Source organism: Gracilinanus agilis, chromosome 1, assembly GCF_016433145.1.
Source record: "Gracilinanus agilis isolate LMUSP501 chromosome 1, AgileGrace, whole genome shotgun sequence".
In the NCBI taxonomy this organism is placed as follows: Eukaryota; Metazoa; Chordata; class Mammalia; order Didelphimorphia; family Didelphidae; genus Gracilinanus; species Gracilinanus agilis.
The window spans coordinates 605,867,912-605,893,508 of record NC_058130.1 but is presented as its reverse complement, the minus strand read 5'-3'; the positions used below and the strand labels follow the sequence as shown (position 1 = coordinate 605,893,508).

Genomic DNA, 25,597 nt, shown 5'->3' with positions numbered 1-25,597 from the left:
TTAGAGACTTAAAATTTTAGAATAAACATAGATAAGCAAGATGATAGCATGATCATAAATAAAGTTGCCTGTGCATACACATAGATATAGATAGAGTCATATGATGAGAATATTTAAAACAAACCAGAAAATTGTTTTAGGACATTTATTGCTACTCAACATGATATGCATATATTTTCATATTTATAGAATAATTACTTACTCATGCTCATGAGAGAGCATTAATATGGTATAATCCAGAATGTGGATAGTTACACCAAAAGTAATTTGTTAATTTTGAAGTGCCTTAAATGTATATTTTTCAATAGAACTACTTTTATTTAGTGGTGTTTTTTCCCCTTAAACTTTAGTAGTATGAAAACCAGTAAATAGCATTAAGATATGCGTTTGTTAGAGGAAAAGGATGGCATAGCTAATAGAACTAATTGCACATGTCTACATTTTTTTCTACTCTCAGAATCACAAAGAATCACACGTTTAGAGTTGGAAGGGAAGCCATCTGGTCCAGCTCCCTTCACTTCATAGGTGAAGAAACTAAGGCCCAGAGAGATCAAATGATTTGTCCAAAACTACTTAGATCTTAACCAGCAAAGATATGATTTGAACTTGGGTCCTCTGACTTCAAATCCAGGATGTCTTGAATCTGTTATGTAGCTTTTCTGTCACTGCAAATATTCATGTTTTAAAATTAATTTGATGAAATTCAACAAACTTTTATTAAGCACTTATAGGCAAAATGTGTCATCCTAACTTGTCTTCATAGTAGGATCTCTAAAAGACTGTGAAATTATCATTAAACATTTCTTATAATGTTTCCTGATTTTAATGGGTTTCAGTCACAAAAAGTACTATAAGTTTTGCTGTGAAAATTGTTATTAAAAATCATCGCCTATGCTAACCATTTTTATTCCAAATTTTTGTCATAAGAACTGACCAAATGATTTTAAATTTTGAATTTTTTCAAAGTGAACTTTTTATATATCTTTTGCTTAAAGTCTTATCTTTTCTCTGCATTTGAGTAGTATTGATAAGTATATAGGATGTTCTTTTTATTGTTATTTGACATTGTCTTTATTTTGTTAAAAAAAAAAACATAAGGAAATGCCCTAAAATAATATAAAAATCAAAGTAGAAAATTCTTCACAATATTGATTAGATCATATTTTTTAAAAAATTAGACTATTATAGATTATAATGCTTTGCAGACACAGAGACCCCTGTAAATATTTGTTGGATCATACTGAATTAAATGCAGTCATATTGAAACTATCATACTTCCACATAAACAGGCATTGAAATATACTCCCTCTATTTGCGTCGTAAGCTAGCTCAGTTAAGTCACTTCTGTAGCTTAAGCCTGGGCTGGGGAGTGCTGGGCAAGGAAATATGTATAATCAGAAGTCAATTGTGTGAGACATTTGTGTTTTTTGTTTAAGAAAAGATTATTTCTAAGATTTATGATTTTTTTTGACTGCAGAAATGAAAAAGTAAACATTTTTAGCATGATATTTGAAACTTTACAAAAGGAGAAACTTAAGAGGAGGAAAAAAGGCATTTTATAATAATCATACTAAAATTATCAGTAGATGAAAATTTGCATTGATTAGGATAGATGAATATAATGTTGACCTTTATTGATTGTTCAGAATTTTCATAGCTAATTGCAGTGTTATATGGAGTAAAGATAAAAGCCTGATCCTTGTGGTCAAGAATTTCATCATCTAGTAGTAACTTATAGTCTTTCTTTTTAGCCTGACAGTTTGTCATGTTATTACTACTTGCGTACAGTATAGATATTAGTAATTTTAATGATAATTATAAAATAATATCAATGTTAATGTTGATAGGTGTCAAAAAAAAGACTATCATGTCCTTTAAAAATACCTGTTGATTATGAATGTATCTAAGTGAGTTAAAGGTCAAAAAACAGTGGGCTTCTCCAATTGATCGTTCAAAGCTCTTCCTATCACTCCCCTTGTCCCCTCCACATTATAGTCTCAGACATCCACAAACATTCTTCCATTATTGCCCCATATACATTGGTAGGTGATATGGCAAAGTGGAAGGAGCATTGATTCTGGAGTTGAAGGCATGGATCTATCTCCTATCTTTCCTTGGGCATGCCAAGTCATCGAGCATTTCTTAGGATATAACAGGCATTGTGCTGAGTGCTGAGAATATAAATCCAAGCCAAAAAAAGGCAGTTCCCCTCCTCAAGAAACTTATATTCTGAGGGGACTGAGGACAGACAGAACATAGAAGGATGCTGAAAAGCTGTTGGGTGAGAAAGAAGCTGAGAGTAAGAGGGGAACATGGCTGACCTAAGTGATCTGGGCTTCAGGGGCATCATCTGTAAAGTGAAGAGGGCATTGGCTCAGTCATGATGGTAATGATAATTAGCAACATCTAGAGTAGAAACTGTTATCCTATTTTAAAGAAGGGAAAACTGAAGCTCAGAGATGTCAAATGCCTAACCCCTGGTCACTTGGGCAGTGTGTGGCTGAACTGGGATTCAAAACTAGATCCTCATAATCCCCATCCATTATTACCCTGTCACTGTTTGGCACAAGAGTGAGCATTCTTGAGCCACAGCTCCAGGACTACCTCTGGAGAAGAGAGGACTTATAACAATGACATGAGTAGGATGCTAGCGAGGAAGTTACCCATGCCTTGTCTCACTACAAGTCTGTATAAGGATAGATAGCTAAGGTAATTCAGTAGATATTTGTGATCAGAGATCATCCTCACAGTTGGATATGAACCTTAGAGTTTAGTTTAATTTCCTAACTTCATAGATAACAAACATATCTAATGATATTGTTACTGCTAAGAGAGAAAAGCTCCTGCTTTCAAGATCTGTTCATGTTTTATACCTACATAACCACCTGGTCTAGGAAAACCATCCTCCTGCTTTCCTCTTCAGGCCATAGGGAAAGCAAATGCCTGCCATTCAGTAAACGGCAAGAAATATACACGAAGCTTCTTGGCTGGGACAGAATTTTAGGTGTCCTGTTATAGGTGCCACATATATGTGTTTTCCTGCCTAACTTTCCCTACTTCTTTAGTTCTTAACAATTTTTGATTCCTTTTCACCCACCTGTACTTTGACCCAGTGCTTTCCTTCTGAGATGAGCTTCCATTTTTACTCTATTTTATTATTTCTATCTTATGTTCCCTAGAGCTCCTTTAGGGAAGCAACTCTTTTCTTATCTTTCTTTATATACGCAAGACTTAGCTATGTGTCAGAGTATAAGGTAATTGCTTAATAGATGCTGTTTGTTATTATGATTGTTTTTATATACCTTTTCCTTCTCAAAATATCCTTTTGTCTCTCTTCCCCTGTTTTAGCCACCCCTTATAATAATATTCTACTATTATATAATATAATAATATCCTTATAATAAAAAGGAAAGAAAAAGGAAAAGAACTCAACAAAATTAACTAGCACATCATGTGTGACATCTGTAAGAGTCTGCTTATTCTACAAAGTTTTTTTATTACATGTTTGTCCCTAAAGGACAGTCAAAGCATCAAACTTGAAATTCATCACTGCAGTCCTGGTTGTGCTAATAGGGCAAGTAAAAGTGGCCCTAAAGAGAATATAGACAAGAAAAGCCTCTAGTTTGGGGCAAGCGTTTATTTTTGCGATCCATGCTAGAAATGATACATTTGTGAAAAGAATTGTTGAAGGAACAGTTCAGGAACTGATGCCAGATAAAGATACAGATACCAGAGATATGGAAAAACTCAGCAACTTTACTAATAATGAAAAAAAGTGACCAAGAGTTTGATATTTACTGACCTTTATTGTTTACTCTCTACAAAACCTTTTGGACTTATCTTTATGCTAAACAAGAACTTGCTTAATTAGGCTATCAGTTGGTCAAAGGCAAGCACTTGAAAATGATAGACTACAACAGATCACATCTTAACCATTTCTCAGTTAACTAAGAGATACAGAGAATATAAGGTCCCATGTATTTATTATTCATTGAATGTGAAAAAAATTTTGATTCAGAATAGCTACCTTAAATAAGAACTCCTTTTTAGCATGTTTTTCCCCCATCTACATAGCAGAATTATTCAGCATTTAAAAATATATAACAAATTACTTCAGAGACCTTTTGACTGTAAACATCAGGCAAGGGGTAGAACAGGGTAATGTATGGTTGTCTCAGGTCTTTTCCAGTTATGTTGGAAATCCAGTGTTGAGTTCAAGGTGAAGGGAGGTTTTTTGTGAATGCTCTTGATAATTCCTCCAGATGCTCTCGTTTTTTTGTGAATGGCATTGTACTGTTTTCTTGAGGCCCTATGGGAACATCCTGGAAGAAATCTCTAACTCTCAAAAGAATTTGGTCTAACCATCCACAAACAAGAAAGGTGAAGTAGATCGTTTGTTTGTAGCTGTTGTCCAAATTATGATATGCAATTGATTGACAGCCTATAGAGTTTGACTATCAATATTGAAGGTATAAATAGGTGAATTGGGTTTTGAAGCAACCAGGAAGAGGAGAGTTGCCTTGATTTCCTATAGGAACTTATAAAAACCCCTTCAGAGACCTCAAACTTCTTGCATAAACAAAAATTCCAACTTACAAAAATTGTCATTTTTACATTACCTATATTTCCCTTTATATCTCTCTCCCAAATCGATCGCAGATAGCTAAACCAAAAAATTAACAGTAAAAAAATTATGACCTTATATGCATTGTTCCCTACTCATGGGCTTCCTCTGTAAAGAAATAGAGGATGATTCTGGTGCCTTCTCCATATCACTTCTCTGGGAACAAGTTTGATCCTTATAATTCTATAGCATTCATTTTCATTGTTTAGCTATTATTTCCATTTGATACTGACATTGTGAAACTTGTTTTCCTTACATTCATTTTTATCAGTTTGTAGAAATTTTTCTCTTTATTCATCATAATCATCTTCTCTGCTCTCATAATATTCCATTACATTAGTGCATTTACTATACTTTGTTTGGTCATTTCTCATCAGTGGAATGCCTACTCATTTAAAAAAAAACGAACCTATTCTGTTTTTATTCTATGCCTGAGACATGGAACATACTAAAGAACTAAAAGTGAATATCACTTTAAGAGTAATAGATTGATACATTATAGATGTGAGCAGGCTACACTATAAATGAAGAATTTTGAAGAACAGGAATAAAAGATATTATCAGATAAATGTATGACAGAAAGAGCAGTTGGACTGCTCATTAGGATGAAGGTGAGGAATGGCAGGTGGATATCCCAAGCACTCCATGAATATCTGTGATGTCAAAAGAAACTGATGAAGAATTCTTCATATTGGAAGGACCTCTGCAGTGAATTTATGGAAGGACATGGGTAGGGATCATTTGGGCAGATATGAATGGATTGCAATTTACATCAGTGGAAGGAACATTTAAATCAATGAGATAAAAGATGCAGTTGATAATTAGAATACAGTACTCCCCCCTTATCTATGGGGTCTATGTTCCAAGTGCTCCAGGGGACATTTGAAGCCACAGATCTTATCAAACTATGAGGACAGTTCTCCCTTTAACTTTTTTTTTTAAACCCTTAACTTCTGTGTATTCCTTGGTGGAAGAGTGGTAAGGGTAGGCCATGGGGGTCAAGTGACTTGCCCAGGGTCACACAGCTAGGAAGTGTCTGAGGCTGGATTTGAACCTAGGACCTCCCATCTCTAGGCCTGACTCTCAATCCACTGAGCTACCCAGCTGTCCCATCCCTTTAACTTTTAATACCTATGCTAACTTTACTATATTGTGCTGTGCTCTCTCTCTCTTTCCACTTTTGTCCTTTGGCTCAATAGTCTAACCTCCACCACCCCAGGGGGAAAAATCCTCCTAGTGAAAGCAGAACTGACCATGAAGAGACTACTACTGGGAGCGCAAAGAGAAGAGACCTATATTCACTCTGCCCACCTGCCACCCATCTGCATGTCTGTATTTCATCTGGCCATGTTAGGGTACTCTCTGTCCTCATATTCTTATGTTCCTGAATCATGTGCTAGCCCCCTCCTTTTTCAGGTAGCAGAGCTCTGCCTTTCTTCCTTTCCCTGGAATTCTCAGTTGACCCTGGAAACTAAAACTGTGGATGAGGAGGAGGGACCTACTGTATATAGTTTCACTGTCTTCTTTTCCATCTTGGCTTTTTAGTCAGTCCCATTGTTTAACTTCCACTTTTGAATCCCTTTTGTCTTTAATACCCCACCATTCTTCAACACTGGATTATGTCCACTATTCTGGTTTTCTATTGCTACTCTTGAGCTTTTGAATGACGAAGTAGGAAATAAACAAATTCCTTGCGAATTATGTATCCCCTCTCATTAGTTCAAATGAAATAAATAAAAATAGTTCAAAAATAAATATCTAGAGAGGTGACAGTTTAATCATTAAAAGGCAATAAAGGTACATAATTTAGAGAGAAGAAAGTATTTCCATATTTTCATAGTCAGTGGTGTTTGTTACAATCTTAACCTTAACCTAATCAACTTTTATTGTTGGGAGAAGGGGTGAAAGGTCCAGGTAAACTTCAAATCAAGGGTTTTTAGGCTCAAGCTTAGATGAGCTGAATTAATTTGATTATTAGATATATATTTAGAAGCTAGTGAAATTATAGAAAGGAACCTTTGAAAGCTCCTGGAGCAACTTTATTCAATCTTGCTTTATGTTTTTGTTTTTTTTTTTTTTTAAATGTTCAGGATGCTACTCAGAACTTTTAGACTGACATCAGTTTGTCTTTTTAGTACCCTCTAGTGGCAAGATAATATAGTTAACATAACTAAGGTTCAGCCTTGCTGTTTTCTCCAATAAAATGACTAGTTCTACAATGTGACCTGGTGACATACTAAAATAAATTCATATGGAAATTTTAACAGTGGACTGGATTTGTCATTTTGGTTCTGTAATATTGATTTTTTGGGTGAGAGGATCAGAATTATGGTTAGCATAATCCCTCTGTATATCTAATTGTTATAATTTTTTTTGCCTTTTGCTATAAACTCAGTATTATATTCCTTTCATTACTTTAAATTTTTCTATGTGGGAATGTTCCTATTTGTTCTTTTCCCTTCACCTTTGATCCTTTCCTTGTGTCTGTTATCCATTTCCCTTTGTGATTTTGTTTATTAGTTCTACTTTTTCTCCTGCTTTCATCTAGTTATATTCTCTCCCTCTTCCCTTTGTTCTTCTCAGTCAAGTAAATTTCCCCTTCTCTGCTACTTCAGCTAGTTCTGTTCATTTGTTTTAAAATTTTAATTCTTGCAACACTTACCAAAAAGATTCTCTACTCATCATCTCTGTCTTTCTACATCAGACCTTCATTTTGTGCTTTAAGACCTCTGTAGTTTATTTTGTCTATTTTTTTCTTGCATTCCTTTTGCAATCAAAGCTTCCAGAGTATTTATTTTAGGCTCTTTCCTCCACTCTCTTGTAGGATTTTCCCCATAGTTTTCCCATTTCCATTTTTCTTCACTCCCAGAACAATGCTAGTTTTTGCAGGTGTCAGAAAAGACTGTCTTTGTGATAGGGCTCCTTCTTTTGCAGTGTCCTTGATTATGCAGCCTACTCTTGATTTATACCCTCTCCTAGTTTACCCTGCTCCCCCATTTTTCCTCCCTGTGTACATGGTTTCCCATTCCCTGGGGAGAGGGTTTCTGAGTATTCTCACCCTGTATCCCTCATGTTCCCCTTCCTGGTCAGTAGACTTTTCAAGAACAAGTTTCCCAAGTTCCCAACCCAGTGTAAAATGATCCTTCCTCTTCATAGGAAGTCTCTCTTTACCTTTAGAAGCATTCAGGAGTAGAATCCCCTGTTACCACCAAAGAAAGACCTCTTTCCTCTTCTTTTCAATCTTTCCCCCCCTTTCCTCATAGTCTTCCCATAGACTCTTCTCTTTCTGTGGCCACAAAAGTCACTTTTCCCCTTAATTTTAGCCTAGCATATATGTAGCCCGACACAAAAAACAGAATGACATGGATTCACCAACAGTTGTGGTGTCAGTCGGTTCTGTCTGCAACATCCTGTTTTCCTCTTTCAAACTTCTAAATTTCCACTGCTCCTGGTCTCCTTGAATGCATCTAAGGAGTCTCTTTCTAGGCTTTCTATTGTCACTCTGCTGCTATTGCTGCCCTTGAATGCTGCATTTATTCACTACTTCTGATGTTTGAGAATCATATCATTTCTTCAAGCCTCCTTTTCTTTCAAAAAATATTTTAAACCCTTCTCTGTTACTGAATGGCCGTCTTTTTTTATGGATGACTAAACTCAGTGAAGAGTTGAACCTGGGTGATTGGATGTACTCTTGACAGGAAATTAGAATGGACAAGTGAGGTTAAGAGGGGTGTGTGTGTGTGTGTGTGTGTGTGTGTGTGTGTGTGTGTGTGTGTGTGTATCCTTTTCTCTCAACTGTGCTAAAATATATAACTTGTAGGTAAAGATTATTCCTATCAGATTTTAAATCAAGACTGAAATAAATCTTTGAGTATAAAGTTTTAGCTTTTTATTTTAAAGAGTATTTGTAACACAAGTTAGTGATTATGTGTATTTAGGTTATTTTTAGTGTTATGTCAGTGTCATACATTGGTTTTATTGATGATTAAAATAGCTACTAGCAGCTAACATTAAGCTAGAAGGCTCTTGTACAGATGTATGATGAGAGAAAGTAGGAGTAATGCTTTATTCAGTGGTATAAATAGTATAGTCACATATGGTTACTTAAAAATTCAGATGGTGATTCAATAAACACCAGATTCCTTTTACAGTTCATTTTAAAAATGGTTAATAAAAATTTTACTATACAGATTTTATATATTTGTATCATTTAAATAGTACTTTTAAGAAAAGAGTGAATATGAAGGTAAATAGGGGTGAGGAATACAGGAGGTCATCAGTAATACAGTAGAAGAAAAGTATGAGTTTATAAATCCAATTAAGAAATATGTAGAGGCTAGCTTTTTTTGTAAGTCATTTGTTGTAATACTCTATTCATGTTTTTGTACTTTATATCCAAATATTTTAATCACTGCTAATTATAATTTGTAATGAAATTTAAGATTTATATTTGGAAGTCACCTTACAGATCAATTAAGTCATAGGATCTTTGATTTAGATGGAGGGAGAATAGAAGGAAATAAGTACTAGGTGAAAAGCACTGTGCTTAGCACTTTGACAAATATTATCTCATTTAATCCTCACAACAACCCTGCAAAGTTGGGCACTATTATTATCCTCACTTTACAATTGAGGAAACAATGGCAAATAGAGCTTAAGAAACTTGACAATGTTCACAAAGATAGTGAGTGTGAGGCCTCATTTGAACTCAGATCTTAAAGACTCTAGGCCCAGCAAGGACCTTAGCAGTCATCTAATCCAAACCTTTCATTTTATATTTGAGAGAACTGAGACACGGGAAGCTTATGGTTTTCCCTGGATCCAGATCCAAGTTATTCATTATACTTTATGTGTTTCTAAATAAAATCGTCTCTAGGGGCAGCTGAGTGGCTCAGTGGATTAAGAGCCAGGCCTAGAGACTGGAGGTCCTAGGTTCAAGTCCGGCCTCGGACACTTCCAGCTGTGTGACCTTGGGCAAGTCACTTGACCCCTACTGCCCACCCTTACCACTCCTGGGCCAAGGACGGTCCCTAGCCCAGATGAAAAAGGAGGAGGGTTGGGCGTGGGGCTAGCAACCCCACCCTGTAAAAACTACATCTGCTAAAGAAACTGCAACCTAAAGTAGGGGCAGCTGGGCTAGCTCAGTGGATTGAGAGCCAGGCCTAGAGACGAAAGGTCCTAGGTTCAAGTCCGGGCTCAGACACTTCCCAGCTGGGTGACCCTGAGTGACTGTGTGTCCCATTGCGTACTGGTTGTGGCCCTATGCTCCTAGAATGGAGTCCCAGGATAAAAAAAATAAATAAATAAAATAAAATCATGAACTTAATTTTCAACTTATTTCAAGTAATTTATATGTCTTCATATTCTTTTCTCCCATGCAAACCCTATAGTGTTACACTCGTCATTTGAGAGTTTAAAACATCTATTTCTTCACAATAGACATCAATATAACATAAAGTCGACTTAATTCAGAATTTTTAATCTGATAGTGGGCTGAAGTTTTTTTTTGTAACCTATGTTAAGTGAGTTTGCTAAGAAATTTTTTAACACAAACATTATTGTGTTGTACTATACTTAGCAAAATATTTCCTGTATAATTTCTATATAAACTATTGCTGTTTTAATTACAAATAGAGCACAGGTCCTGGAGTCAGGAAGATCTGAGTTCAAATTTGACTTCAGAGCCTTACTAGCTCTGTTTCCCTTAGCAAGTCACTTAACCTCTTTTTGCCTCAGTTTCTTCAACTATAAAATGTAATGTAAAATAGTATTTATCTTTTAGAGTTGTTATGAGAATCAAAACTGATAACATTTTAAAAGTGCTTTGCAAACCTTAAAGCATGATATAAGTGCTAATTATTATTTACTAAATATTATTATTTAGTAATAATATACAAATAATAATTAATGTGCATCATTGTTATCATTACTCGTTATTGTATCTTTAAAACTAAAACTTGATGTCTTTTAAAATACTACATAACTTTAAAGAGGCAATGATTGAAGCTTCTCTTTTCAAGGTTATCATTGGCTTTTCTGGCCATTTTGTAACATTTGACATCTTTCTAGATATAATCTCCTTGGATATTTGTGACATTTTTCTTTTCTTTTCTTCTCACTTAGCAAGACCAATCTTTTCTAGTCTCCATTTTAAGGATTATCATCCATGTCCTGCAGTAATACATGAGTGTATTCCATGATTTTGTCCTGGACCTCTATTCTTCTTTTTTTAATATACTCTCTCTTGTTGATCTCCTCATTTCTCATGAATTCAATTATCATCTCCTTACAAATGATTTATAAATCTACATGTCCATGCTGTAGGTTTTCTTTAGCTTTGATACCAGCTCTCCAACTATCCTACTAGATATTACTTAGATTTCCATGAGCACTGCAAATTCAGCATATCTGCTGAGCTGTTGCCCCCTTTTTTTCTTTTAAAAGAAGATTCAGTGACAATTTATTGCCTTTAATGAGCTACTTAAACAGAAAATTGCAGAGTTCCTCTTTGACAGATGCAAGGAGGTGATATGGTAAAACAGACAACACCTTGGCTAGGTACTCATGATATGAAGGTACTGTAGTCTTGACTCTTCCAGTCACTAAGGATATATGCTATTGGGTCAACTATTTTCCCATTCATTGACCTCAGTTTATGCATCTGTAGAATGAGGGCAGGGAGGTTCTCTGACAATGATTTCTCAAGTACTGCTTCAAATATTCTATTAACATGCTTCTGTTTCCTTATTCCTTTAGCATCCTGTCACCTGATTCACTATTCAGGATCTCAGTATTTTTTTCTCACATTTGGCCATGAGTAAAAATCTTTTCTTTTGGGTGTAACTAAGTCTTAATGAATCTTAAGACTTAGAACCAATTAAAGCATGGCCTTGTGTATCAGCTTAGTCTAGAACAAAGACTCCATTGAGCTCTCTGCACTAGGGTGATTTTAAAAGAAGAGACTTTGTTAGTTTAATTGAAAGAGTAACTTGATCCAGGAAGATGGAGGATTACAACTAGCTTCTTGGGTCTGCTACCAGCATCTTGGGTATACTCTTGAGGTGCCCCAGACAGGATTAATTTAAAGTGAAAGGAGAAAACTTGGAGCTGTACCCACAAATATTTAGTTGATCATCCATAAAGGAAAGAGCCAAGTAGCCATAGGATATATTTTGTCAAAGTTATGGCATACATTTGGATGGAAAATCTACAGAACTTTTTCTATGTGTGTGTGTGAGAGAGAGAGAGAGAGAGAGAGAGAGAGAGAGAGAGAGAGAGAGAGAGAGAGAGTGTAAGTCTAAATCTGAGATATATAGTATAGGCAGACAACTAATTGAGTTAGGAGTAGTAAAGGAGAAGAAAAGAGGGCTAAATTGCCTTCAGAATATGGCAAGACTCCTTACAAGGCTCACTGTGGAAAGAAAGACCCATTTTTTGTAATGTCGTCATTATATTTGTATATATGTGTATATTTGTTTAGCAGTGACTCATAGAATATAAGTCTCTAAAAAATAAAAGTATCACACAGAGGGCAATAAAGAAGCATATGTTGGGTGTGAGCAGACTGCAACATATAACCAGTGCAGATCTTAGAAGAAAAGAAGTAAAAGATCTCATCAGTATGTATGATAGGAAGAACAGATGAGCTAGCTGATCATGTGATAAGGGCAGTGGCTGACAGATGGATTCCCAGGTGCTCGACTGGCACCCCATAATGAAAAATAAAAACTGAAGAAGACCTGGGCAAGTCACAGGATTACACAGTCCTGTTAAGATTTGATCATTGCAGAGAGATCCCAAATTGATAAACTGTAATATCCCTGGTGCCTGGCATAATGATAGGCCTTTAATACTTGTTAATTGACTGCTAGTTGATTGCTAACTTCTTTTGCATCTCTTTCTTTCTCACAGTACAACAGTACTAATTTAGGTGATTTCTCACCTTTTTCCTGGACTATTGTAGTGGTTGCCTACCTTTTTACTAGCTAATGCTAATATCTGAGAGATAAGACACCTTTTCCTGTCATTTTAGTCTCAGTCCAGCTGGGCAAAAAACAAGACTCTTGGCAGTCAGCCCCTCCCCTCTCCAATCTGTCCTCCAAAAAGGTCCAAATGGATATTCCTAAAGTACAAATTTGACCATGTCACTTCCCTGTTCAAGAAACTTCACTGGTTTCTCTAGGATAAAGTATAAAGTTCTCTGGCATTTACAGACAGTCTGACACAATCTCTCTTTCTAGATTGATTATTCATTGCCCCCCTCCAAGTTTACTAGCCTAGAGAGTTTGAACAAAGAACTGTAAAATAGAACTTCTTAATCCTAATTATATTTACATTCCCAGTTTTAATGTATATTAGACAATTCATTGTCTTTTTATTCTTTTCATTAAATTAAGATAAGTTACTCCAGCATTTATTTTATAATTAGTGTTTAAAACACTCTAGCATTTATAAAAATTCTTAAAGAATATGTATGTTTGGGTTCTTAACATGGGTTATGTGGATTTGGTATTTTTAAAATGATAACTATTAAATTATAATTAATTTCCTTTGTAATCTTTTGTATTTGTATATATATATACATACATTCTGAAAAAAGTCCATAGACTTTACCAGTTTTCCAAATATGGTCTATGACTTGCAAAAAAGAAAAAAAGATTTAAAACTCCTAATATGTCTTTTGTTTATTTACTTCTGTCTCGGTTTTATATAAATATAGAGAAAATGACACCATCTCTTTATGGTTTATTATTGAACAGATGAGGAAAACTAGGTACCCATAAAATTTAAGTTCATGAATTCAAATAATTAAATTATGAGACATGCTACAGTGTAGTTTTAAGGAATTGTTTTTTGCCCAGCTGGCCTGAGACTAAAATGACAGGAAAAGGTATCTTATCTCTCAGATATTAGCATTAGCTAGTAAAAAGATTTTTCATGCTTCTGAAAATTGCTGCAAATTATTTGATTTATATGATGTAGAGGAAATCATTCTTAACACACTGACAAAGATGTAACTTTAATGTTTATTTCCTGTTTGATAAAAGATCATAGAAATTGTAATGCTATCTTCCTTTTTTTTATTTTTACAAAAATGCTTTGTTCTTACTTTTTTGTTTTTGAACCCTTATCTTCCATTTTGGAATCAATACTGTGTATTGGTTCCAGGGCAGAAAAGCTGCAAGGGCTGGGCAATGGGGTTAAGTGACTTGCCCAGGATCACACAATGAGGAAGTGTCTGAGGTCAGATTTAAACCTAGGACCTCCATCTCTAGCCTGGCTCTCAATACAGTGAGCTAACTAGCTGTTCCCTTTGCTCTGACTCTTGGCCTTTGTATATTTATTATTTCCCTAAATTGTCAGCATCTGCATTATAAATGAGGAAAGGTGAATAGTTTTAAGCTTCTCCTCATGGTCACAAATTGGATTAATGGCAGAATAAGGGATATAACTTTAATAACTTAACTCTGGCTACCCACCCCCAACTAGGCAGTTATAATTTTAAGGTCATAATATAACATATATACTATTTAATTGAGTCCTCAGATAATTGGTTCAGACTGAATACTTTCTACTAAAAATTGATATTGATCAAATTGCATAACAAAGCCTCACAGATAGGTTTTCATTAAATAACTATTGAATTAAATTGCTAATTTGCATTCTAATTCATATGCAGCAATACTTTATTAATTTGAATTTACCTGAGATTGTAAAGATTGTATTAGTAAATGTTGTTTCACAATAGATTAAGATTAATACTCTCATGCAAATTAAAACAACTCTGAAGTACTATCTCACACATATCAAAATGGCTAACATGACAGAAAAGAAAATTGACAAATATTGGAGTGGATGGGGAAAAACTGGAACCTTAATATGCTGTCAGTGGAGTTGCAATATGTTTCAACCATTCTGGAAAGCAATTTGGAATTATGTACAAAGGATTATAAAACTAAGCATACCCTTTGACCCATCAATACCATTACTAGGTCTGTATCCCAAAAAAGAGCAAAAAAGGGAAAAGGACTTATTCATACAAAAAAATATTTATTACAGCTCTTTTCATGTTAGCAAAGAATTGGAAATTGAGGGGTTGTCAATTGGTTAATGGCCTAGGATGTTGTGGTATGTGATTGTAATAGAAAACTATTGTGTTATAAGAAATTATAAGAAACAGCATGTTTTTTGAAAAACCTGGAAAGGCTTACGTGAAACTGATACAAAATGAAATGAGAAGAACCAGAAAATCATTGTACATTATAACAAATTTTTTGTATGAACAACTCTGAATGACTTAGTTATTCTTAGCAATATAGTATCCAAGACTATCCCACAGACTCATGATGAAAAATGTCATCTACCCTCAAAGAATCAATTGATAAGAGACTGAATACAGATTGAAACATACCAGTTTTAATTTTCTTTCTTTTTCTTTTTTTATTTGAGATTTCTTCCATAAAATGACTAATATCGAAAAATGTTTTATATGACTACATATGTAAAATCTACATCATATTGATTACCTTCTTAGGAGAGGGGAGGGCAGGAAGGAAAGAAAGGAGGGTCAGAATAAGGGAGAGGATTTTAAAGTTAAAAAAATGAATGCTAAATATTGTTTTTACATGTGATGGAGGAAAAATAAAATATTTGAAAAATACTCTTTTATTTTCAACTGAGTACAAATAGTATAGTATAAAGTAATTAATTAATAATATAATGTTCAAAGAAAACTTTTTTTGGGGGTAGAGCAAAGTTGACAGTAATAAGAAGCAATGCAGTAAGGTTTTTTTTTCCATGAGCTCTCCTTAACATCTAGAAAATGTACCAGACTGAACCCTAATGGGGAAATCTGGAGAAATGAGGAAAATCTAGAAAAAGTCACAGTAAGTTCTTTGTCTAGCCTAGCTTGGCATAGAGACACAGAAAGGGAGGGTTTTGGACAGGGAAGACTGGGTTGGGCCAAGGTGTAGAAAGCTTGGAATCTGCTATTCCAGAAGGAAGAAGATATGGGTTTATGGATAAGAATAATTTGCTCAGCAAAATTGAGTAGACTATTACAGAGGAAAAAAATAGATCTTTAATGAAATAGAGAACTTCATAGCATTCTTGTTGGAAAGACTACAGTTGCTGGGAAGCAATGAAGTAAAAACAAGAGTAAGGAAAAACATAAAAAATAAGCATAAATGAACAATAGTAAAGAACTGAACAGGGATAAACTGCTTACATTAAAATATTAAGATATGGTAATCTGTCCTTTCTGAACCCTAATATCATCAGTGATATTAGAGGGAGTCCAGTCAGAGAAAACCCAGAAGTGTTTCTACTATGTCTTGATGAACTTAAGAAGAGAATGGAAAGAGAAAGAGGAATACACTGGAGTATAGGGAAATAAAGAAAAGATTAAGGGAAATTATCTCATATAATCAGGATATACAAGTGGATATCTCTATTAATAAGGAGAGAGTGGAGAAGGGAATGGCTGACACTTGAATTGTACTTTCATCTGAATTAGCTAAAAGGAAGGAAGAACACATTCCACAGACTTGGGTACAGAAATTCATTTCACTTAACTGGGAAATAGGGAAAGGAAAGAAAGGGTGAGGAAAAATTAGCAGGAGAGAAGTTAGATTAAGGGAGGATTAAGGTACATTAAAGATGTAAGCAAAATAAATTCTAAGGCTTAAAAATATTTATAGCTCTTTTTGAGATGACAAAGAATAAGTAAAGTTTCCCATAAATTAGGGAATGGATGAATAAGTTATGGCTTATAAATATAATGGAATACTATCATTCTCAGTTCTTATCAGGGTAATAGCCAGTCAAGATTCCAAAGGACATACTGCTTGACAGATATTTTTTAGTATATGACCAATGTGGAGATTTGTTTTGGTTGACTATACAGGATAATGCATTTTGTTTTTCTTATATTTGAATGGGAGCAAGATGTTTGAAGTGGGAAGGTAAGGAGACAGATTTTGATTTATTAAAAGAAAATGTGGAAACAAAAGGAAGCATGGGGAGTCTGTTTAACACAGTTACCAATCATGAGAACTCATGATGAAACATGCTGCCCACCTCCTGATAATGCAGCTTGAAATAAATGTTTTTTAGACATGGCCAATGAGAAATTTTCTTTTGCTTGACTATACATGCTTGTAACAGGGATTTTATTTTTTTTTTCAATTCATGGGATCAGAGGGAGATGAGAGGGGGAGAGGGATGATCTTTGAAAATAAAATAAAAACAAAAAAGAAAGATAGAATTGCTATGACCTTGAAAATTTCCTTGTACAGATTTTATTAGAAGAATGCAAAACATACTTTACATTTCAAAATAGGAATTTATTCAAAATTGAAAATACAAACAGCAGTACTGCCTCTACTACTTAACTGCCTTGTGGCCTTTGTTGTTGTTCAGTGGTATCTCACTATTTAGGATTTTCTTGGCAAAGATAGTAGAGCTGTTTACTATTCCTTCTCTAGATCATTTTATGAAGAAACTAAAGCGAACAGGTTTGGTGACTTGCCCAGAGTCACATAGTTAGTAAGTGTCTGAGACCAAATTTGGACTCAGGAAGATGAGTATTCCTGACTCCAGACCTAGTGCTCTATCCTATCCATTGTGCCACGAGCTGCCCTTTATACAACCCAATATAGTGGTAATTCGTTTTATGGAGATTCAACACACATGGATTCAGTTATTCTGGATTGGCAATTGAAAAAAATGAAGGCAGAAAAATACATAAAATAAAAATTAATCATGCTCTAAGTCTGCACCATATTCCTAAGCTGCATAGTCTCCCAGCAGTTCCCCCAGCAGTTCCCCCAGTCAGACTCACTGTCACTTTAAGAAGCATTTGTGTGAACCCTTACATTATTTTGCACCAACTTTTAGCTCCCTCATTAATTTTTGCCTTGAGTGCTTCCTTGTAACAAACCATGTCTATGTCAGAGTAGTGCTTCTTTTCATTTCATTAATGTTATTTAATTATTAATAATGGCCCTGAAGTACAAAAGTAGTGATGCTACTAATCAGTAATTCTGATCAGCCTAAAAAAAGTTGCAAAGTACCTAATTATGTTTGTTTAAGAAATGCTTATTAAATAATGCCTTTTGCTATTATGTGTGATTTTTCAACTTGTGCAAAGGGTCTTGGAATATATTGGTGATATAAAATGAGGTCCTACTATATTCTCTTATTTCCTACCATGAAACAAAAATTAAAAAATTAAAAAATACAAACATTCATTTATGAGAGTGGATAAGGATGGTGTAGGTGGGAGGGAAGGTATAAGGGAGATCTAATCTATTACACTTCAAAGCAATTCTTCCACCAGGAGTTCTGAAATTGAAATTCCCAATTCCCTCGAATTCTTCTGGTTCTTTTAATCCCTTGATGTTTTTTTTTTTCTGTTTTGGCTAGATCAATCATTCTCTTGTTCTACCCATACTTTATCATGAAAAAATGTGGAAATATGAGATAACTAATTTAATTACTTTGTTTTTCCTTGATAATTTTACTTAATTACCTTTCTTATACTTTAGGGTATTTGCAAGTTAAGAATTAGTCAAGTACCTTTTTTGTTGAATATTCATCTTTTTAAATTGATTATTAGGCAATTTTATAAGATATTTGATTTGAAGTTACACCTTGAGATCTACTGACTCATTCAATCCAGTCTGATTTCCTGTAGCTACAGAATAATCCTCTGTTACTTGATTTGCCTTTCTTTCATATTCACATGTTTTCATTTTGATTACTTTCAAAATTTATTGTTTGTCAGTACAATTGATAAATTTAACTACTTTGTATCTTAGAATGTTTCTTGCAGAGATGTGGTTTTTTGGTAATAATTTATGAATTCTCTTAATCCCTGCCTTATTGTCTATTTTCAGAAATTTTAGAGTTTCCTGCTTTTATTTCCTGTTTGATTAAAGAATGATTTTAAAATATGAAAATGATTATTTAACAAAAATATTTTTAATATTTAAAACATAGAAACATGCTATCTATTCATAATTACCAATCAGTGTCCAAATGTATATATATTATATTGCTTAATAGATCTTCATATGTTTTTCTTAGACAAAATTGAAGAAGCACAGAAAGAACTTAACGAGGCAGAAGATTCACAAAAAGGTGAGTCTACTTTGGGTGAGCACAAATCACTTGTTCACATAGTATGGCTCCTTTACCTAGTTTTTTAAAATAGTTTGTTCCTAAAACTGAAAATGGTCATCTCTTAAAATCACTAAAATTCAGGTTTATGTTTCCAAATTTTTTTAAATTCACACATACATTTTAATTTTTAACCAGGGAAAACAATTGATGAACAAGTTTTTAAAAAGCAATACTACTTTATGTTAATTGAATATTAAAAATGGAAAGAACCTTAAAGACTGTTTAGTCAAGCTCCTCCTGAAAGTTATAGATAAATGAGTCCCAAAGGACTGAAATGAGTCACCCAGATTCATGCAGCTAGTTAACAGAAAGCCCAAATTTGGTTTAATACATATGCTTCCAAATTTTGGAAGGCAGCACAGGTTTGAAAATATTGCCTTCTATTCTCCAGCCAAACACCAACTTAGAAATTCTAAAAATTAATAAATTTAAGTTGGTTCTATGAAAAATATAAACAATAAATAAACCATTTGTTAATATGATAAAAAAAGAAATAAGAAAACCTTATCACTAGCATTAAAGATAAAAATGGTGAATATACCACCAAACAAAAGTAAAATTAAAGTAATTATTAGGAGTTATTTTGCTCATTTACTTGAAAAAATTTAACAATGCATGTGAAATGGAAAAATACTTACAAAACTGCCTGGACTATCAGAGATAAAAATAGAATATCTAAATAACTTTATTTCAGAAAAAAGAAATTGAACAGGCCATAAAAGAACTTTCTAAGAAAAAAAAATCAGAACCAGATGGATTTATAAGTGAATTCTACCAAACATTCAAAGATCAACCAATTATAGTATTAAATTATTTGAAATAACAGTTAAAAAAGCTTTACTGAACTTCTTTTGCAAAACAAAACCAGATATAAACCAGGAAGAACAAAAACAAAGAAAGAAAAATGTAGACCAGTTTTCATTAATGAATGTGGATGCAAAAAATCCTAAATAAAACACTAGTTAGGAGATGACAGTATATCACAAAGATTATACATTGATTGTTACCAAACAGAGTTTATACTAGCAATGCAGGGATATTTTAATATAAGGAAAACTATCAACATAATTTATTATATTAATATCCAAATTAATAAAAAAATATAACTATATCGATAGATGCAAAAAAAGCCTTTGACAAAATACAACATATTTTAACTTTTCTGTTAAAAAATATTGGAAAGAATAGGTACAAATGGATTTTTTCTTAAAATGATACAAATCACCTATTAAAACCACCAGCAAGTGTTATTTGTAATGGAAATAAGCTATAAGCTTTCCCATTAAGATCAGGACTGAAATAAGGATGCCCATTATCATCAATGTTATTTAACATAATGCTAGAAATTAGCAATATGAGAAGGAAAATAAATTGAAGGAATCAGAATAAGCAAAGAGTTAATAAAACTCTCTCTTTGCAGATAACATGATGGTATATGTGGAAAATCCTAGAGATTCAATTAACTAGTTAGTGGAAGCTATCAGTAATTTTAGCAAAGTAGCAAGATTTAAAATAAATTCACATAAATCATCAGCATTTTTATATATTACTAACAAAAACCTACAAGAAGAGATAGAGATACTCCATTTAAAATAACCACATATAGAATAAAATATCTGGATGTATACTTGCCAAAACAAATCTAGGAACCACGTAAACATGATTATAAAACATTCTTCACATAAATAAAGTCGGATTTAAATAATTGGAGAAACATTAATTCTTCACAGATGGGCAGAGCCAATATAATTAAAATGACAATCCAACCTAATTGAATTACATTGAATTACCATTCAATGCCATTCTAATTAAGTCAGCAAAAAATTATTTTGAGCAAGAAAAAATAATAACAATTCATTTGGATGAACAAAAGATAAAGAATATCAAAATAATGAATGAAAAAATATGTAAACAGAGGGCTGTATTATAAAGCAGTATCAAAACTATCTAGTACTGGTAAAGAAACAGAAAGGTAGATCAGTGGAACAGAACAGACATACAACAAACAGTAGTAAAAGATCATAGTAACCATACATTTGACAAAAACATAGATTCATGTTTTGGGGATGAGAAATCACTATTTGGTAAAAATTGTTGGGACAGCTGATAACTAATTTGGCAGAAAATAAGTATAGACCAATTTTTTACACTAGGATAAAATCAAAATATATACATGATCTAAGTGTTAAAGGAGTTAGCTTAATTTAGAGGAACAAGGAATATGTTACCTCTCAGATTTATGGATAGGAATTTATAAGTCAACAAATGATGGAAAGCATTGTGATATATAAAATGAATAATTTTGAGTACATTAAATTGAAGCGTTTTTGTACAAATGTAAAATTAGAAGGGAAGCAGAATGTTGGGAAAAATTTTATGGACAACCTCTTGGATAGTGGTCTCATCAAAAATATATAGAGAACTTTGTCAAATATATAAGAACATAAGCCATCCTCAATTGATAAATGGGCAAAATATAGGAACAATTTTTAGATGAAGTAGTCAAAGCTATATATAGATATATAAAAAATGCGCTAAATTACTACTAATTAGAGAAATGCAAACTAAAATGAGGTGTCATCTCACACTTATCAGATTGGCTAAAATGACAAGAGCAAAATTACAAATGTTGGAGGGGATGTGGAAAAATGTACATTGTTGGTGGAGCTATGAACTGATCCAACCATTTTGGAGAGCAATTTGGAATTATACTGAGAGAGTTATAACATTGTGTATACCTGCTAGGTCTGTTTGCCAAAGTGATCAGGGAAAAGGGGAAAAGGTGTTCCAAAATATTTGTAGCAGCTCTCTCTGTGTTAGCAAAGAAGTGGAAATTGAGAGGATGCCCATCAACTGGGGAATGGCTGACAGATTATGGCATATGATTGTAATGGAATACTATTGCACATAAGAAATGATGAGCAGGCTAATTAAAAAAAACACACAACTTGAATAGGACTTGGGAGGAAAGAAGAGCAGTTTGTAAATGATCACTTCTTTTTGGTAAACCACAAAAACCACACTGGGTGGTATATTCCTTTTTGGACTTGCTAGTGATTCCTACGCTTTTCCTCAAATCTTAGATAACCCATTTCAATGTTTTTATAATGTTTTTGCTACACAGTGTCTATTCCTAAAATAAAAAACCTCTTGATATTAAAAAAAAAGTATTGTCATCTAATTAAAAAAAATTGAAGCCAGCTCCTATTTAATGGTAACAGAGCAATTTGGAAAATACCCAACAATCAGAACTGATGCTGATCCTTGAGGGCAAGAGCTGAATTTCATTTGGTTTTGCACCCCTAGTGCTTGCACATAGAAAGTCCTTGATGAATGCTTTTTATTGGCATTATATTATGAGAAACACATCTCTGATATCTTATTTTCAGTATTTGACTATGTGACAGGCTTATTGTTTGTTTTTTTGGTCAGACATTTCTCTGATGAGATCTTTTATCCTGCTTATCCTTGCATAACTATCACAGTTGACTCATGCCTAACATGGACCTTTCTTTTGCTGGATGGGTATTCTTTGGTTTGAGTCTTTGACTACTACGGTGCTCTAACATCACTTAAAATACTGGTGATAAATAGATAATTTGTTTCAGGGAGAAGTTTGAGGCTATTAAAAGGGGTGCATTTTTCTTAGTTGCGATTTAGACTGTTTTCCTTCTGTTCAACTCTGGGCCTGGTTCATTGTCTATCTGCAATATTTATGGCACGTATGTGTATTGATACATTGATGGACTATACAAGCCTCTACTTAACATATCATAATTTGGATAATCAGTGTTCTTCATCTTTTTATTTTTCCCTGCATTAGTAATTAGGCCAAACTTTTAAATGATTTTGGAGATTTTACATTTTCCTAACTTTAATGCAATAAAATGGTTTTTGTCCTTTGTACTCAAAGAGGACCAAAATGGTGTCACTGTTGAGATCAATATACAGTGTATCTGACTGTGGCTGCTCAGACCAATGTGAGTTCTGAATGCTGTATCACAGATTGGGCACAAATAACCTGTATGAACTTTTGGTGGAAATGATTCTAAATTTGTTCATCTTATATCTCTTTTGAGCTTTTGCAATCTTTACAATAATGTACTCTAAAAGCTAAGGCACATGGAGGACTTTTTCATCTTAGAGAATTTTTCTTGCATTTGGACTCTGTGTTATATGTTCTATATTATGGCAGCAAAAACGTTTTGTTTCATGCTTTATTTAATTTAAATAGCTAGAGAACTAATAAACAAGCTAGTATTTCTCTTGGAATCTATCAAAGAATCTTATATAATCTTAATACATGTATGGGACACAGTCTTGGAGAAGAGCCTTAAAGATTGCATTTTGCTCTACTGAAACAAATTATTTTTTATAGACAACAGTTATAATGGGATTTTTGTATTATTTTGAAATGTTAGTCATTTGTATGACTATAAATGATCTCTTACCAAGCATTGCTTGTCTATTCCATTCTTTTGTTCCCAACAAAGATTCCTGTATGTTGATCATTTTCATAAAGGTTTTGTAGAGATGAAAAACTGCCAAAATATATTATATTGCCACCTTAGGTGAACACATGTTATACTACTTTTAAAGGATCTCTTTCTTCTGTTCTTCCTTCTTGTCAGTTTCCTACATTTGTTTAGCAGAACTTGGCAAGTTGCATCGATTATAGATTTTATTTTATAATTTATATGCATCTCCTATAGGGAACTGTTTGTTTTTACTTTTTCTCTGAACTAATTTTAGTTTATTTTACCTTGCTACTTAACAAATACCAAATGAAGAACATTTTCACATGTAAAGTGAAACAAAAAAAAAAAGATTGATTGCATTTAAAACAGAGAACTTCTGTTCATAAATATTTTACTTTTCAAAAAGTGCACGATAAATTCAACTTGTTGCTTACAAAGCTATTTTTTATCTGTTCATTTATTCTTTTATCTTTATTCCTTTTCAACTTCTCTTCTTTACATTTTCCTCTAAATACCTTAATGACCTTTTATTTTGGCAGTGCCATCTCTCTCACTCTCCAAATAATGCCTTCTCCCTTGAGAAAAAGAAAACCAAAAATTTTATAACACATAAATGTAGTCAAGCCAAATACATATATATTGACCATGATTGAAAATGTACTGCGAATCCATCTCTTTTGTGTTAGAAAGTTGGTAGCTTACTACACTAGTGGTCCTTGGCCATCAATCAAAGTGCCAAAATCTTTCAAAATTATTTAGTTTTGTAGTGTTTTTCCTATGACACAAATTATTCTTCTGATTCTGTCCATTTCACTTTGGATCAGATCATATAATCTTCTCAAGTTTTTCTGAAATTGTCCCTTTTATATTTCTTGCCATTTGTAGGCAATAATTGGTTCAGCTGTTTCCCAACTGAGAGGTAGTCTCTTAGTTTCTAATTCTTTCTACAAGAAAAAGAGCTACTTTAAATGTTTTCTTTGTTCTCCTAGAGGCTAAAAGCTCTTTGGTAATAACACTGTCACTTTATACAGTTTTGTGACTTTTGGCAAATAGTTCCAAATTGCTTTCTAGATGTCAGTTCCCATTTTCTTGCTGTATTTTCTATTGTCCTTTGCTTTTATAAAAGAGTGTGAATTGAAATGAGTTCTCTTTGTCATAAAAAAATATTCTTAGAACTACTAAGAACAATTTTTTTCTTTCATTGTTTAAATGAGTCAGATCCTAAGAATTTTTTACTTTTATTTTAATTTCTTTGGTGGGAGGAAACACATGATCAGGGCCAAAATAATCCAGAATAGAGGGAAGCAAAAGGTTGAGGGAAAGACTAGGGAAACTTCACCTCTTCAGGACCATGGGCCACAGGCATCATACTTGTCTATATTAGTAGGTGTAGAGGAGGCAGTATAAACAGTAATGATCTATACAACAACAAAATTTTTGCTAGGAGAATTTTCTTTGCAGTAGAATAGCTAGGAAGAGATAAAATGAATAAAGGAAATAGAGAGAGCTTTTAGAGTCTACAGCATTGAGGTCTCCAAAAATTGAGTGAAGGAAGCAGAGGACATACAGTTTGGAAGGCCAGAGAGGGAAAGATCTTTCTCTCATAGGAGCCTAGGAAGGTGGGCATCTCTTGGTCTTTGATTAGTGACTAGACTGAGAGATACACTAAACCCATGAGCATAGAATACTGGAACTATAAAAGAAAGCAATGCTCTAGATTAGATTTCAGATCTAAATTTGGGGAAGCAAATACTAGAAGGCTGGAAATATCAACAGTCTTGCCAAATAAAACCAAAACAAACAAACAAACAAAAAAAAAAAAACGCAAACAGGAACTGAAGAAAAGGTTTGTGGATCAGATGTAGTAGAAGGTAGCAGTCAGTAAGGGAGAACCAAGTAGATAAAGGCCAAATATGTGATAGGACAAATAGTAATGAGTAAACCTATAAATTTCATCTGTATTTGTTTTCTTTCACATCATTGTATAGGTCTATGTAGTATGTAGTATAGCATATATAGTTAGTCATAATATTATCTTGTTATTATTTATAATACTATTCTAATACTTTATGGCAAAATGATGTATATTATAGGAAAATTATTTCTAGATTGCAAAAACCAAATTTAATCAAAAGTGAATATCAAGAATATAGCATTAGAATATTTAAAGATAAAAATGGAAATTATATATAGATTAATAAATTATTAAGTCTTTTATAAATTTCAGGTCTCTTTTTAGGAACCTCTAATTATATATATATATTTATTTATATACACACACAAATTCATTCATTCATTCATTCATTCATTC

At 33.4% G+C, this 25,597-nt stretch overlaps 1 protein-coding gene across 1 annotated transcript in view; it reads left to right on the top strand.

Moving 5' to 3' along the window:
• Positions 1-25,597, top strand: part of HIVEP1 (HIVEP zinc finger 1) — a 172,631-nt gene that overhangs the window by 72,742 nt on the left and 74,292 nt on the right. Inside the window, exon 2 of the mRNA XM_044667705.1 lies at positions 18,713-18,766. Within this exon, the coding sequence (XP_044523640.1) occupies positions 18,713-18,766 (54 nt within the window). The remainder of the gene's footprint in view (positions 1-18,712; positions 18,767-25,597) is intronic.